Source organism: Spodoptera frugiperda, chromosome 17 (assembly GCF_023101765.2).
Source record: "Spodoptera frugiperda isolate SF20-4 chromosome 17, AGI-APGP_CSIRO_Sfru_2.0, whole genome shotgun sequence".
Classification (NCBI taxonomy): Eukaryota; Metazoa; Arthropoda; class Insecta; order Lepidoptera; family Noctuidae; genus Spodoptera; species Spodoptera frugiperda.
In genome coordinates this window covers 4,525,813-4,540,487 of record NC_064228.1, presented here as the reverse complement: position 1 = coordinate 4,540,487, position 14,675 = coordinate 4,525,813, and the positions used below count along the sequence as shown (strand labels likewise).

Genomic DNA, 14,675 nt, shown 5'->3' with positions numbered 1-14,675 from the left:
TTCTAAACCTAAAACATTCGTTGTTCCCATTCAATTTAAACTTTGTTGTAATGTGAATTAGGTAGGTATTTCAATGACTCAATCCTCGGCTAATTGCGTAGTTACATTGATAGGTATATTTAGGTTGAGCTTTTGTCTTCTTCGTTCAAATTAAATTTTGGATTGGAAAGAAAGGGATGGAATACTATTAAGCTAGAATAGTTAATAAACACGGGCTCGTTTATCTATTGATCAGAATATTAGTGTAGGCGCAAACGGGCGACCGACCAGTATCACCATTGGTTGTCGCACACTGCTACCACTTTTGTAACAGTATCACAAGCGAGCTACAGCCACCATTATTAGGAAGCTACCACATATTATAATCTCTACTACACAGTCTTACGATAGACTCCAACTAGGAAAGTTTGCTTACGCTATTGTTTATACATAGGCGGCGCCAAAGTCAGCTTCATTGCGTACATCCAATGTTAACTGGTCCTACAGTAAAATATAATGTACGTCTTGTATGGCCTGTGCTGCGGACTATCTAGCGAGTTCACCAGGGCACTGGTTCGAAAAGCACGAGTAGGAACGGGGTGATATTTAGTCAGTAAGAGTCTGACACTTCCACTCTCGCCTCGGTCAAGGCGGTAGAGGTCATTGAATGATTCGCGAACCGCCACCGGGCGGCACGATTGTGGTGCGTCTTTATATATGTATATGAACAAACGTATTAAATAGCTGTCGCTAGCCACTAGTAACTGTTGTCGGTAGCCCGTTTGCGCCGACCCTTAGTATAAAGGCGTAAATATATAATAAGTAGGTACAATTTATTCATGAATATAGCCAAATAGGCGAGGTATACAAAAGCCTTGTGGTAATAGCAGAGAAGACTATATCGCTACACAATATAATTATTATGTAATAATTATGTGTAACGATGGTGAGTTGGCTAGGTGGTTTTTAGTCAGTAAGAGTCTGACACTCCCTCTCACCTCGCCCAAGGCTGGAGAAGTCATTGGATGATTTTTCCCCTCCCCCCCCCCCATGGAGTTTCTTGCTCGTTCTTCTCCATTCGAAGCTACACTTTGGAACGAGCGCCTAGCATCACTGACAGACAGACTGACGGTCAATTCAATTTGACGTTTCAAAAGTGCCTTATTTAGGATAAATTGAAATAAATGCTTTGACTTTGACTTTGTATATAAAAAAAATGTATTCCTTTTAATGTTCCATTGGCTAATTAAAACCTTCTTTACAGGTCCTCCGAAGATAATTTCAAATCAGACTCAGTTTGGGTCTCAGGGCGACACAGTGAACATTGAATGTGCAGCCTTCGCAGTGCCCAGGATAGACAATATCATCTGGACTTTTGATGGGAAGGAGATCGATTCTATACATGATCAGGTAAGGGCATTTTACTTATTTATTTATAGTTAAAGATTTTAAAAGCAGGTACTGTTGGGCGTTTTTCAAAAACGTCTCAGTAGTAACACGCTGTCAGTATATGGCAATAGGCTCTGGCTGGTGAAAAGTGGGCGTACATTGTACAGTGGCATTACGTGTCTTAATGTCTACCTAACCTATCGGGGATAAAAAGGCGTGACGATCCGATTATCGATTTTATTCTGTAGAGATTTGTACGGTGTTTATGTTAAAAGTTATTTTTTAAGTTTGTTGTTACGTATGTAAACAAGACTTGTATGTAGAGACAAAAATAAAAGATAGGAATAAAATAAAGATTAGTTTCTTTTTAAATCAATGAGAGAGTACCTAAATTACATTATTGAGCTTACAACTATTGTCTAGAAGTAAATATGCTGCTACTATTTTAGTTAAACATTGACAGAGAAATTACAAGTTAAGTTGAGTCTTGTGTGGTCTAATTAAAGGGTTCTTCAAGTTAATTTATCCTATTCTACAAACACAATAGCTTAAATAGCATTAAACAACTGTCAATTACAACTTATAAAAAACTCAATATCAACTAAATAATTCAACAATCACTTTAATGAAAAATACCTCTGTTCGCAGTTATTAAATATCGCAACAACGCTTCGCAGTAATAAACATCATAATTATTATTGATATCAAAATTTCATATCATTCGATAGAATTAATTTTGGTTTTAATGACAAAAGGTGTCTCGTCATTAGTGTGTAAAACTTGTTATTTATTGATATATGCCAATTACAATTTATGAAGCTGTGCTATTTTGTACCTACTGTCATTACTTTGAAGGTCGAAATTACAGTAATTGGGCATAGAATTTTGATTAGTTTTAATGATCGATTTGATTGACAAAAATGGACTTTATACTAAGTACTTATTATAGTAAAAATGTTACTTTCATTCAGATTTTTTCCTTAATATTATCTAAGAACTGATATTATTAGTTAAATACTCAGACGTCACTCAATTTTAAGACACTCTCAAATATATAAGTAGTTCAGCTGTCCCTACAAATTCTTTGTAAATGACAGAGATAGCACGATATTTAAGTACAGCTTAAAATTGAGTAGCATTTCAGTATTCGGGCGTATGGGTTAAGTTCTTTTTAGTTTAATCTATTTCTTAAACGACTATTTGAATATGACATTGTAAATTAAATCTTATATTCTTTCCAACAAAGTTCAATTTACCTTACGTACCTCTATTAACAACTTTGTTTTCTTGTCACAGGACTACGCATTTTTAGAAGAGTTACAATCAGGAGGTGTAGTGAACTCCACGCTTATCATCAGAGAGAGCCAGTCTAAACATTTCGGTGTCTACAAATGTAATGTCTCCAATGACTATGGCAGTGATACCATGGAAATTATATTAAGGCCTAACAGTAAGTGTTTTTTGAATAATTCTAAAACTGATTCTTTTGAAATATCAAAATAATTTGACCGTCAGATCAGTTAAGTTTGTTTCTTAATTATTTTGGTAATTATTGTCCTATTGGTTGAGTAAACGCAAAAGCAACTACGAAAGCTTAAGGTTTTAGATTGGAATACAAATATAAAAATATTTTCAATTAGTTCTTGATGTTTACAAAATACCAAAAAAGAAAAGACCTTCTTTTCTATATCCTTAGTATGAGTGAACTTTATTAATAACGCAACACGCAATGATTGGTTGATTTATTCGAGCCGAACGCGCTGTCGTTTCGATTACTTTAAACGTAAAATAAATAAACTCATACTAAAGGTAAGCGTCCACATCGTACGCATCGCACGCAACGGACTTTAGTTTGTGTTGTATAGAAACTCATACAACTGTGTCCACTGATCCGCATCGTACTCACCGCATCATCAGTAATGCCTACATGCGATGCGTACTAATGACGTCATACGAAATGCGTACGATGAGTGCGATGCGTACAATGCGGGCCTGTGGACGTTACTTTAAAGGTGTTATTCATAAATATTTTCGAAAAAACAAACTCATCATAAAATTGTAATATTAGGAAGTAAGAAAATCTTGTTTCTATTTGGTCTTAAAACATGATGGGTTCCGTCATTAGAACCATTGTTTTTTATTAACTATTTTATGTGAGATTCTTTACGACTTGCCAGTTTACGAGTTTTCCTTGCGAAGAAATTGAAAGAAAAGATTATCTTCTGTTTGATGGGCCTTTAAAGACCATGTAATACTATGCTGAAAAGAATTACTTTATATAGTTTCTTTTTGGAAGATTATATTTTTGGTGAAGCTTGATTAAATTGTGGGTGGCCTTTTAGAGTTTTCTTAGTTAAATCTAGTAAATATAAATAATAATAAGTCTAGTAGTAAATATTTGCAAGTGAGTGACTATACTATAAAGTCTTGGGTAATTTGGGTATAGCTTCCAGATAGACTATGGTTGGGATTATTGTATTTTTTTGTAACTGGAGATTATTTTTGAAGAAACACTCTTCACGTTATTTAACAACGTAGTAGTTTATTGTCATCCTTATTTTTATTTGATTGGTTGAGAGCCGTGCCAGAGCTTAATTTATTGAAACTAAATTTCGTGTTTCAATCGGCAGAATTGTAAATTTTTGGTTCGGGATAAAGACGCCGTTAACGTAAATGTTCTGTTTTTTTGAAAAATCGTCCAACTATTTAGATAAAAAATTTATTAAAAAATATAACATTAGGAACATATGTAAGTTAGGATTGCAAAAAATAAAACCAAAATCTCGATTTTCCACCTTTTTTAGTGTTCGCCACGCCACTCAATACATTAGACCAATAAATATATTATTACTGTTCATTCATAAACATAGTTGAAAGAACATCACTATTATTCTGCCATTGTCGTGAATGTACTGCCATTTTGACTTTATAACCCTCACATAACTATACCCTATCAATCTCCAATCTCTACACAAAATCTTAAAAAAAAGTCTTCACACAAGATTGGTTTTAGGTCTCCGTTGAACGAGGGTCTGAAACTAAATTTTCGTTTAAGGTTTGAAAAAGAAACTAGTGTTATACTTTCAGTGATGTTGTTTTGCGAGTTATTTTGATAAGTTTTTTAAAGGTTTGATATTTTCATAAAACAGGCACAAAATAAACTTTAAAGGAAATGTTAATATTCGTAGGAAGTATAATTAGATATTTTTAAGTAAATATAATTAGTTAGGTATTTACTAGGTAAGTATTTTCTAATATAGTTAGGTGTTTTCCGTGATCAAGGAAAAATTTACCTGAGATTTTCAATTTTGGTATTGTTAAAAAAAATTGAATAGGTATTAAGGACATTATAAAAAATACGTGTCTAATATTTTTACATTACCTAACTGACGTACCAAATAGATTTTACATATTTACATACCCCGTCATCATCCCTATTATATCTATCTCATGCAAACTAATAAAAACCATTTCAAACTTTTGTTCTAGAAACATTCCCGCTCCTCCTAATCCTATTCGGAGTGACATCAGGCACAATAATGGTGGCAGCAGTGATCATGCTAGTGATACTGTGTCAGAGAAAGCAGAGAAAGAACAAACAAACACAGGTAACAGAGAAGCCTGATGTCACAGTGACGGCTGAAGAATTGTACAAGGAAAACGACAGGAATTCCAATATAAGTGATCTGAAACTGGAACTGAGACAGGCAAATGGCAGTTGTGAGATTGTAAGTATGATTTTTTGTTGGCAATTCTTTGTGTATTTAGTGTGGTTTTGGTCAAAAAGGTTTGATATTTTTGGTAGGGTGGAGTAAGATGTGGCTAATAGTAAGTCGTTTAATAGTTTAAATTTTACTTTTAGGTCTTGATTTTCTTTTCAATCAAAATCGCAAATGAGAAAATTCTAGTGTGGGGCTTGGATTTTTTCTTATGTCGTGGGTGCGTTTATAAATATACACATGACACCTAGACCCGTACCAAAAATTTATGGACCACACAAAGTGTTGCTCTGTGCGAGTATCAAGCTTGCTGCACGTTGCGTTTCAACCGGTTGTCCAGCCAGCTATTCTAAGTTCCTAAGATTAAGATTATTTACTTCGCAATGTTCAATTACTATAATAGTTTCAATTGTGTATACCATTTTCTAGATAGAAAACTAAGCAAAAATCCAATAATTCCCAAGTAGGTTGAAGCTTAGCCCAGAACCCTTAGCCAAATATAGATGAATATTTAGAATAATCAACTAACACCATTTGCTTCGAGAATAACGATATTTACTAATATCATTGCTAAACAAAGTCATAACATTAAGTGTATACCTTTGAATATTGATGAACATAATCTTGGAGCTAAACTGATATTGCTAGAAAGAGACAACAATACAGATAGTGAAGCTTAAGCGATTGTAATAACATTTAATAGCTTCAATGAATGATCAAATTTCTCACCGTCTGAAGTTGTAATGGTTCGAATTTGAGAACATTTTGCTCAACGAGCAAGGAGATATGAAATAATTTGTGTTGATCCATCGATTGTTCTGTGGTTAGATGATATTTGAGTATACATGCTAATTATTATACTATAAATGTGTGTATCTGTTTATTTGTCAGCGTTTCACGGCAAAACGAGGCGACGAATTGTTGTGTTATTTTAAATGGAGATAGTTGAAGGGATAGAGAGTAACATAATTTATGGTGAGATACACAGAGTGGCTAATACAAAATTGACACAATAACAAGCATAGCTACATGAAACCAATTATAGGTTACCACTGATAGAATCAGAAACGGTAACAGAAGGCTAAGGATCTTATAAATATTAGCAAATATTTACTTACATTAATAGTAACTAGAACAGATAGTACAATAGGTTACGGTCCACTAAAAAAGAGACTTAATATCCTACGTTTTTATCTCTTTCTAACCCCACTTCCCTAACATGAGGGCTAGAAGTTGGTATGGAATATTCCGCAATTTTCAAAGTAGTAAGCTAAAAATTTGTATGTGGACTATTTAGTTCACACTTTCAGCCAATATTACCAATTTAAGAAAAACCAATTCCAAAGTCGTGTATTTTTTTTAATATAAATCTGTCTGGAAAGACGCCTTTGCCCTGTAGTGGGACGACCATGGCTGAAAATAAATAATAAAGAAAATAATTCTGTCTCCAATCCCTTAAATTATAATAGTGTAAGCAACGCCGCAGGTAAACGCTACAATAAAATAATTTGACTTAATCCATCGATCGCTCTGTGGTTACATGATATTAGAGTATCGTTAATACTAAGATATTGATGATACATGTGACCTCTTTGGTATGTGCCGGCTTTGCTACACTTAACCATGGTTGAATTAATGGTGATACGTTGTCAATTATTGTGTGTACCTCCATTATAACCGTCTCAACCTTATTGATGAATCAATCTGTTAAATTATAATCTAGTATGTATAATGAGTTTGGGATATTAATAACGAGTATACGCTTGCGGTATTTCTCTTGCATCTTTATTTATTATTACTTTATTAAATGGATACTTAATCGGGATTAACTGTTAAATATTGTATTGCAAAATGTAACTTGACCTTTTTTCATTATTATCAAATCGCAGTTTTTAAAATTGCATCAGACTAGTCAGACTATAATATTGTAAATGTGAAAGTTTGTTTGTTTGGATATTTGGATGTTTTGTCCGTCAATCACGCTGAAACTATCAAACGGATTTAGATGAAATTTGGTATACAGATAGGGTATGAATTGATTTGGGTGATGTGATTTTTCATTTTACGGAAATGCAGGCGATACCGCGAGCAGAAGCTAATTATCCATAAAAAGTTTATAGACATTTTTCTACTATTTATATTTTTACATCTGCACGGTTGGTGTGGTGGCTGGGCATCTGCGCAATGTGTAGCGGGTTCGATTTCCGCACGTAGCAACTCTTTGTGTGATCCATAAATTGTTGTACCGTTTATTATTTCTTTTACAACTTCCATATTATCAACTCGATCCTTTTTAACGGCCAGTTTCAATAACCTATCTATCTGTACATTTGCCTACTAGAGGTAGAATTTTGACACATTTTGTATGGAGCTGATGTAAGTGAGTGTAAGTCTATCTTTCTATCATAAATGTATCACTACTAATTTTTTCTAGGACTACTCTAACACTGGATCGGACAGCACATTATGTTCGAACGCCAAACTTGGTAGCGGGATTCCGTTGGCAGGAACAGTGCCTCTATCATCCATAAACCAGAACCAGAACACATACCAGCCGTATAGATACAGCAATGATTATACAGATCCTGCGTACGCTGATTGTTATAAGGTAAGAGAATTTGTAATACGTCTATCAATATTCCAGTCCATTTTTTAACCCCCGACGCAAAAAGAGGGGTGTTATAAGTTTGACGTGTCTGTCTGTCTGTCTGTCTGTGGCATCATAACTCCTGAATGGATGCAGTGATTTCAATTTAGTTTTTTTCGTATGAAAGGGGACTTATGTGCGAGTGTTCTTAGACATGTTTGATGAAAATCGGTTGAGCCGTTTTAAAGTTATGGGCGGTGAAAGTGGGGAGAGTAGCTGAAGGTCTGCAAATATACTGGGATAGGGTCTCAAATTAAACCGCACTGAAAGAATATATTGAAAGATATTATTTTTTCGTATTAACAAAAATAAAAAAGTAAAAAAAAAATGTAAAAAAAAATTTAAAAAAAATAAAAATTAAATTAAAAATGTAATAACAAAAATATAAAATTTTTAATTTTATACTAAGCCTAACTTAACCTAACCTACCTATAAAAAGTATAAAATAAAAAATTAAATTAAAAATTTGAAAAACCCCCGACAAAAAACTTAATTTTCCTTTTAAAAAGTAAAAAATAATAAAAGAAACTTAATCTTAAAGTACCTAAAAATGTACTAATAATTCTAAAAAAAAATACGTCTCGTTGGGGGACCGCATGAATACGGACTGCACACCGCCGCCCGCGCCGCTATATTTCTATTTTCTGCGTTATAGTTAAGTACTTAAACATCAATTTACTTTAATGTTAACACCAAGCATGTGATACTTATGAACAAATCGTAGATAAGTAAGAAATAATTAGGAGCGGTCCCCCAACGCGACGTATTTTTTTTTAGAATTATTAGTACATTTTTAGGTACTTTAAGATTAAGTTTCTTTTATTATTTTTTACTTTTTAAAAGGAAAATTTAGTTTTTTGTCGGGGGTTTTTCAAATTTTTGTGTAATCTTTGGACTGAGGTTGATGGTAATGTTGCGTTTTGTAATATATGTTTGTGCTTGTATGTATTTTTTGTATGGAATAAGCCGGTAAAAGAGATGATGGTAAGCAATCGCCGTCGCCCATGGACACCTGAAACCCCAGAGGCGTTAGAATAGCGTTGCGTGCATATTGGGGGGTTATGAATTTAAGGGTTATTGGGGAATCGGGGATTGGGATAGAGGGTTATTGGGCCTCCTCACTCACACAACGCAAGCGTTGTTTCACTATAGTTTTCTGTGAGGCCGTGGTATCACTCCGGTCGAGCCGGCCCATTTTTGCTAAAGCATGGCTCTCCCATACTTATAAAGTAATGTATCTGTCTGTTTGAAAGATTGATGAAGTCTTCTTATTATGCCAAAAAGTCCTGTACCTTAATCATTGTATTGTAGACCTTGCCGCAACAATCCCTAAGTCCAATTTTTGGTTACAGTTAATATAATTGATTTGTTTTTGATTACCAACATCTTACTAAGCTTGTATTCTAGGGATCTGGTACTAAATTTTTCTTTTTTTTAGGTAAACGGCTTTAACAACGGTTACCAAACTTATGTACATTATGGCCACGACTATACTCCTGGCTCTTTGAGGGTACAGTCACCGACTATGAGCAGTGAAAAGCTGACACCTAACAGGTAAGTTGTTAAGAAGGGCTTATTAATAAAAGAATAGGGATGATGACGGGGTATAGACATTAAAATCGTAGAACCGTAAATTGTAGCATGAAATTCGTACCTGCTAATAATATACTGTGATAAAGGCATCTAATTACTCTTACCTGGCTTTCTTCAATAGAATTCCGGCTCTACTGTTTTGTATTAGAGTTGCAAATTTATTTTGACAGTTAATTTTGAAGAAGTAGTACCTGGGTGATTCTTCAAAAAAAGTCACAAAATGTTAACGGCGTCTTTATCCTCACCCAAAAGTTAACAATTCTGGCGATTGAAACACAAAATTTGGTTTCAATAAATTAAGCTGTGACACTGCTCTCAACCAATCAAATATAAATAAGGATGACAATAAGCTACCATGATGCTTAATAACGCGGGAGAATAATGATTTGTTAAATAAAAGTTAAAGTTTTTTGAAGAAACACCCACCTGTACTATAAACAAAATAAATGCATTCTTCTTCAAAGCAAAAATCTTACCGCTGTACTCAGAGTCAATTAAGGTTTACTTAACCCAGTCCTTAGCAATATTTTTCGATACAAAATCGTTACTAAGGAATGGTTTAGGTACTCATTAAATGTCTCTAAGTGCGGCAGTTAGTTTTATTTATTTTAATCCTTAATCCATGTTGTATCACACCAGGTCTGTCAACGGTAGCTTACCACGCAGCGTGGATACTCCATCAACAGTCCAGTTTAACAACGGCAATGGGTCTCAGAACAACTCACTGCAGAGAAAACAGAAGAGACAGGATAGCAGTAACGCCTTGAATAATCTTGGACTGCCTACTCCTGATGGTAAGTCGACTTATTCTATGTTGATGCAAATCTTTACTTGAGTGTTCAGATCTGTTGGAAGTAAGCATGATATCTAAGTCTCGTTAAGTTCTTTATAGATTGTCTTTCAATTGGATTGGATTCTAGAATGAGCAATATTGGATTTTCTCGTTTTCTTTTTTTATCTGCAAGGGGTCTCGGGTTTAATTCCCGCATCTGGCAAAGTAACACTGGACCTGTTTTTAGGTTTTTCGATAATTTCTCAGTAGTAGCATGGAATCTGAAATCGTGCCCGGTAAATGTCAATAAGCTCATCACCTAATACATGGGACTTATAACATCAGGGCGGTAATGCGTACATCTGCCTATCCCTTCGAGGATAAAAGACATGACGTTGCATTTATTAAAAAAAAATATTCGGTTCTAAGATTACGTATTTAGTATCTGCTATACCATAACTATAACCCGATAACTTCATCTTCACTTCACAGTTCAGTTGATTCGTATATATTAACCATTATTTCTTTTTTAGCGAGCCGGGTACCAAACGGTGGTATCATCCACGGTGTCGATGTTCGGTACGCGGCTACCTACGGCAACCCCCACTTACGGACTGGGGGAGGTCTGGGGTTCGCTACCACGGTGAACACCGCTAAACCAGCATCTACTCCAGCACCACCACCATACTCCTCAGTCAGGAGTTCTGTGGTTTTACCTTCAGGTAAGTTTATAAAGGTTTATTTAATAACCAGTAAAACATGAGCTAAGATTGATAAGGTCATCTATTTGAATATAGGTCTTGTTATGCTAGTTTGTTTACTTGAAGATAATTTGCAGAGATTAGCGACTATAAATCAGTTTCTTAGGTACATTTATACAGTATGGAGATCACTCATATGACTTAAATGAAACTACAATTATTAGTAGTTTACAGAAGCATAATACAACTAAATATTTCAACGAAAACCGAAAACTTAAAAAAATACATTTTCAATTATGAATGAAATTAATCAAGTATTAAATTCTGTGTAAACAGCTCTATGTTCATTGACCACAGAAGTAGCTGTAATGTTGTAGGTTGTCTAGAAATGTTACGGACATGTGCCGCGGCTGTTACAATGCCGTATTTGTGAAGAGTGTTCAAATTAGCTCAAAGAGAAAAATGCACTTTTTGGCTTTCCTACTGGGTTTATTTCGGTCATTTTCTGTATATGGTCAGCCAAGATGATAACAAATAGGCTTAACGGTATACCTATCCTATATAGAATTACCTGTATGGTGTCCCATGTTAAAATTTTATAAAGCAATTCAAACTATTCTCGTCATAATTATAAGCAACAAAGAAGAATTCACTGCCAAACACAGGCCATTTTCGTCACATTTAGGTAAACATCTTGAAAAACATGACGTGTTTGAAATAAGTTTCTACATTACCTTTCTAAATAGAATTTCTATTTTTGTGCGTCTCCATCCCTATTGTAATATCACGTTACTAGGGAAAGAAAGAATTGTATATTTAGAACACCCCTGAACTCAGAAACTTTAAATTTATACAAGAATGAACCTTACAACAATGTAAATTATGTCGACAATTAAACCAGTACAGCACAGCTTTTGATTTAAAAAAATAATGGCAAGAGTATTTATTTTAATTATTTTTTTAAGCTCAGAAGGCAGTGGTATTCATTTTCTGCAACTTCAATTCCCTGACGGTATAAAAATCAATCTCGGCAGTCGCAATATTGGTTTTGCAAATATTTGTGTTTGTAAACTCATTCCGTGTAAAGGCGAAATTCATAGAACCAGGAAAATATTACTTTACAAATAAAAATACATGACGTTTTTATTTTCTGCATTGTGATGTGATATATTTGTTTTTGTTGTTGCACATTTTTATATACATATATTACACTGTGTAAAATGTATACTACATGTAGAAAACTTTTATTAAGTGTATGAAATTATTTATTTACAAATTAGATACAAACAGTTCAGGTTGTTTTCATTGTCGTATGTGATTGTAGTTTTCAAATTTAAGTTCTATTCTATTCTTCTTTTTCATTTCATAACTTTGACATCTGGTAATTAACAAATCTGCTCATAGTTTGTGACTAATTAAAATAATAAGTACTAGGTACAACCTACATACAGCACATTTTGGACATTTTTAGGCGATAAAAAAATACAGGTTCTCAGTTCGACTTATAGGTACTCGTATGTATGTATGTTTATCTCGCGTTTGGCTGAATCGATTTTAATGCGGTTTTTAGCACAGTATTTTTTAAACTTAGGAGAAGCTTTTAAGTGTATTGTCCAATCTAAAAATGTATTTAATTATCCGAAACGGTTCCATTTTAGAAAGGATTGTCTGTCTTATAAGTAAATGTAACTAACAAAAAAGATGTATGTAAAAACATACATCTTTTTTATATTGCTATATATTTGTAAATAATATTTTATATTATTTTGCCAACAGGTAACTCGTCACATTCAATAACGTCGCCGACCAGTCTGGCGTCGCCACAATGTGCAACCAGCCCCATTACCACCTCAACCATGTCCACTGACAGTACGCAACCAGCGGTAAGTTAGAAAAAGACAATAAATAATTAATATTTAAAATAATAAAGAAAAAAAAACTAATTTAATCTTGTGGACAAATAAGATTTAAAAAAGTAATATAATTTTTTGTTGCTTTCGTGAGGCATACTAAAATAAATATTATAATGTAACTTACTCACGTAACTGTTTGACTCGACTATTTTCAAGCCATGTGTTGCGTAGCAGCGCGACAGTCGCCGTGCCCTGTGTCGCGAAATGCTGCTTATGAATATAAGCCTCTAGCATGCCCTTTTCGATTATTTTTTTAAAGTTTGAGTCAAATATAAATTCTATGAAAGAAAGATGCATTTATAAATAATAGAAAAATATGTATTTATAAATTTAAAACATGGATTTGAGATCCATTTTATCATCTTTGTCTTAAAAATTTGATCCAGTCGACTCTTATAAGATTTTTTTTTAACTTGTCTTGTTTCTTTTATCCTAGGTTGGGGTAGCGACCTCGTCGGCGACACCACAATCGCCGAGTGCGCACTACATACTAGCACCATCGAATAGGACTATAAGTAATGCGACTGTTACTAAAAAAGGTAAGAAAAAATGTATATTAGACTAAACTATCTTGATTATTTCCTTTCTTTTTGTTTTTTTTTTTAGTATATAACGAGGTATTAATCCCAGCCGGGTTTTTAGGAAGGGTGACGTCAGCACCGCTGACGTCACCATCCGTATTATTTGCACTCATGATGTCTCAGATAAACGAAACACAATTTAGAAATATAAAACAGCTTTATTTTTATAACTTCTTTATCATTACAGTTTTGGTATACCTATAAAAGTAAATACACCTTTCCACTCAATCAATAAACACAATAATCAATAAACACAATAATAATTATCAACAGCAATAACAATTATAAGTATCAAAGCACTCACCAAACGACCGTTCGGTCCAATCGCCACGAGCAAAGTGTCTTAGTGAACTCAGTGAACGATGCAAGAAATCAACATGGCGGCTGAACGTCACGTTTAGGGAATTTACAATAACACGTGTTTACTTTTTAATTCTAATAATTCAAATTGATCTTTCATAATTCATAAAGTAATTTTAAACGAATTGTCGAATAACTAACACATTTTAAAACACAGTAATAACAAAACGGATATTCAAAAACCAACGATAAACAATGGCGGCTGTAACAACTACTAATATTTCAAATCCTTTTAAAATGATCGTTGCTTTTTGAACCTTTTAATTGATCAAAATATTCTTATAGAATTACCTAATTAATTATCAAGATCATTAATAAATTTATTTATCAGAACAAAGAAATGAAATGAATTAAAATTAATCATAAATTAGAAATAAGAATAAACTTTAAAACAAATGCGTCGACACGGCCATTCTGCGGGGCGGTGCGTGCTCTGCGCCTGCCTCGTTTCTGAAAGTAGAAAGTTTTTATCTTTACTAGGTATCTGGACAGCATACCTAGGGTAGGTATTGAAATATAATTTTAAATTTGCACATAGGAATGAGCTGTAATAATGATAAGCAAATATGTTCTCGTAGATCGTGTTTATAATGCTCCACGCATTTTACACGTTTCATATTTTTGTTATTTAGTAAATGCAAATGTCTCCACGCATCCTTGCATTTTTGATTGATGATGTGGTCTGGGCGGTCATGTACGCCGTGGTCCACAGTACATCTTTGTCTTAGAAATGTGGTTATGGGCGGTCATGTACGCCGTGGTCCACACAGTTTATTGAGTTAAAATTTAAAAAGTATTGTGGCTGTGGTCTGGGCGGTCATGTACGCCGTGGTCCACAGAGGCTCTAAAGGAAATGGGTAGGACGATGCTGTGGTCTAGGCCTTTATTTGACCGTGGTCCACAGAGGCTCTGAAAATGACAACTTAGGTGGGAGATGGGACATGTAAGGATTAATACTGTCTTGTTATGTGAAAAATTTTTAAGTTAGTTCGTTATTGTTATTTTAAACTGGGTTGTTATG

General features: G+C 34.0%; 1 protein-coding gene across 1 annotated transcript in view; it reads left to right on the top strand.

Moving 5' to 3' along the window:
* LOC118276846 (irregular chiasm C-roughest protein) overlaps positions 1-14,675 on the top strand; it is a 123,680-nt gene that overhangs the window by 101,189 nt on the left and 7,816 nt on the right. The window contains exons 13-21 of the mRNA XM_050699782.1: positions 1,244-1,389; positions 2,665-2,818; positions 4,858-5,096; positions 7,522-7,695; positions 9,173-9,288; positions 9,967-10,121; positions 10,633-10,821; positions 12,577-12,683; positions 13,150-13,252. Coding sequence (XP_050555739.1) covers positions 1,244-1,389; positions 2,665-2,818; positions 4,858-5,096; positions 7,522-7,695; positions 9,173-9,288; positions 9,967-10,121; positions 10,633-10,821; positions 12,577-12,683; positions 13,150-13,252 — 1,383 coding nt within the window. The remainder of the gene's footprint in view (positions 1-1,243; positions 1,390-2,664; positions 2,819-4,857; positions 5,097-7,521; positions 7,696-9,172; positions 9,289-9,966; positions 10,122-10,632; positions 10,822-12,576; positions 12,684-13,149; positions 13,253-14,675) is intronic.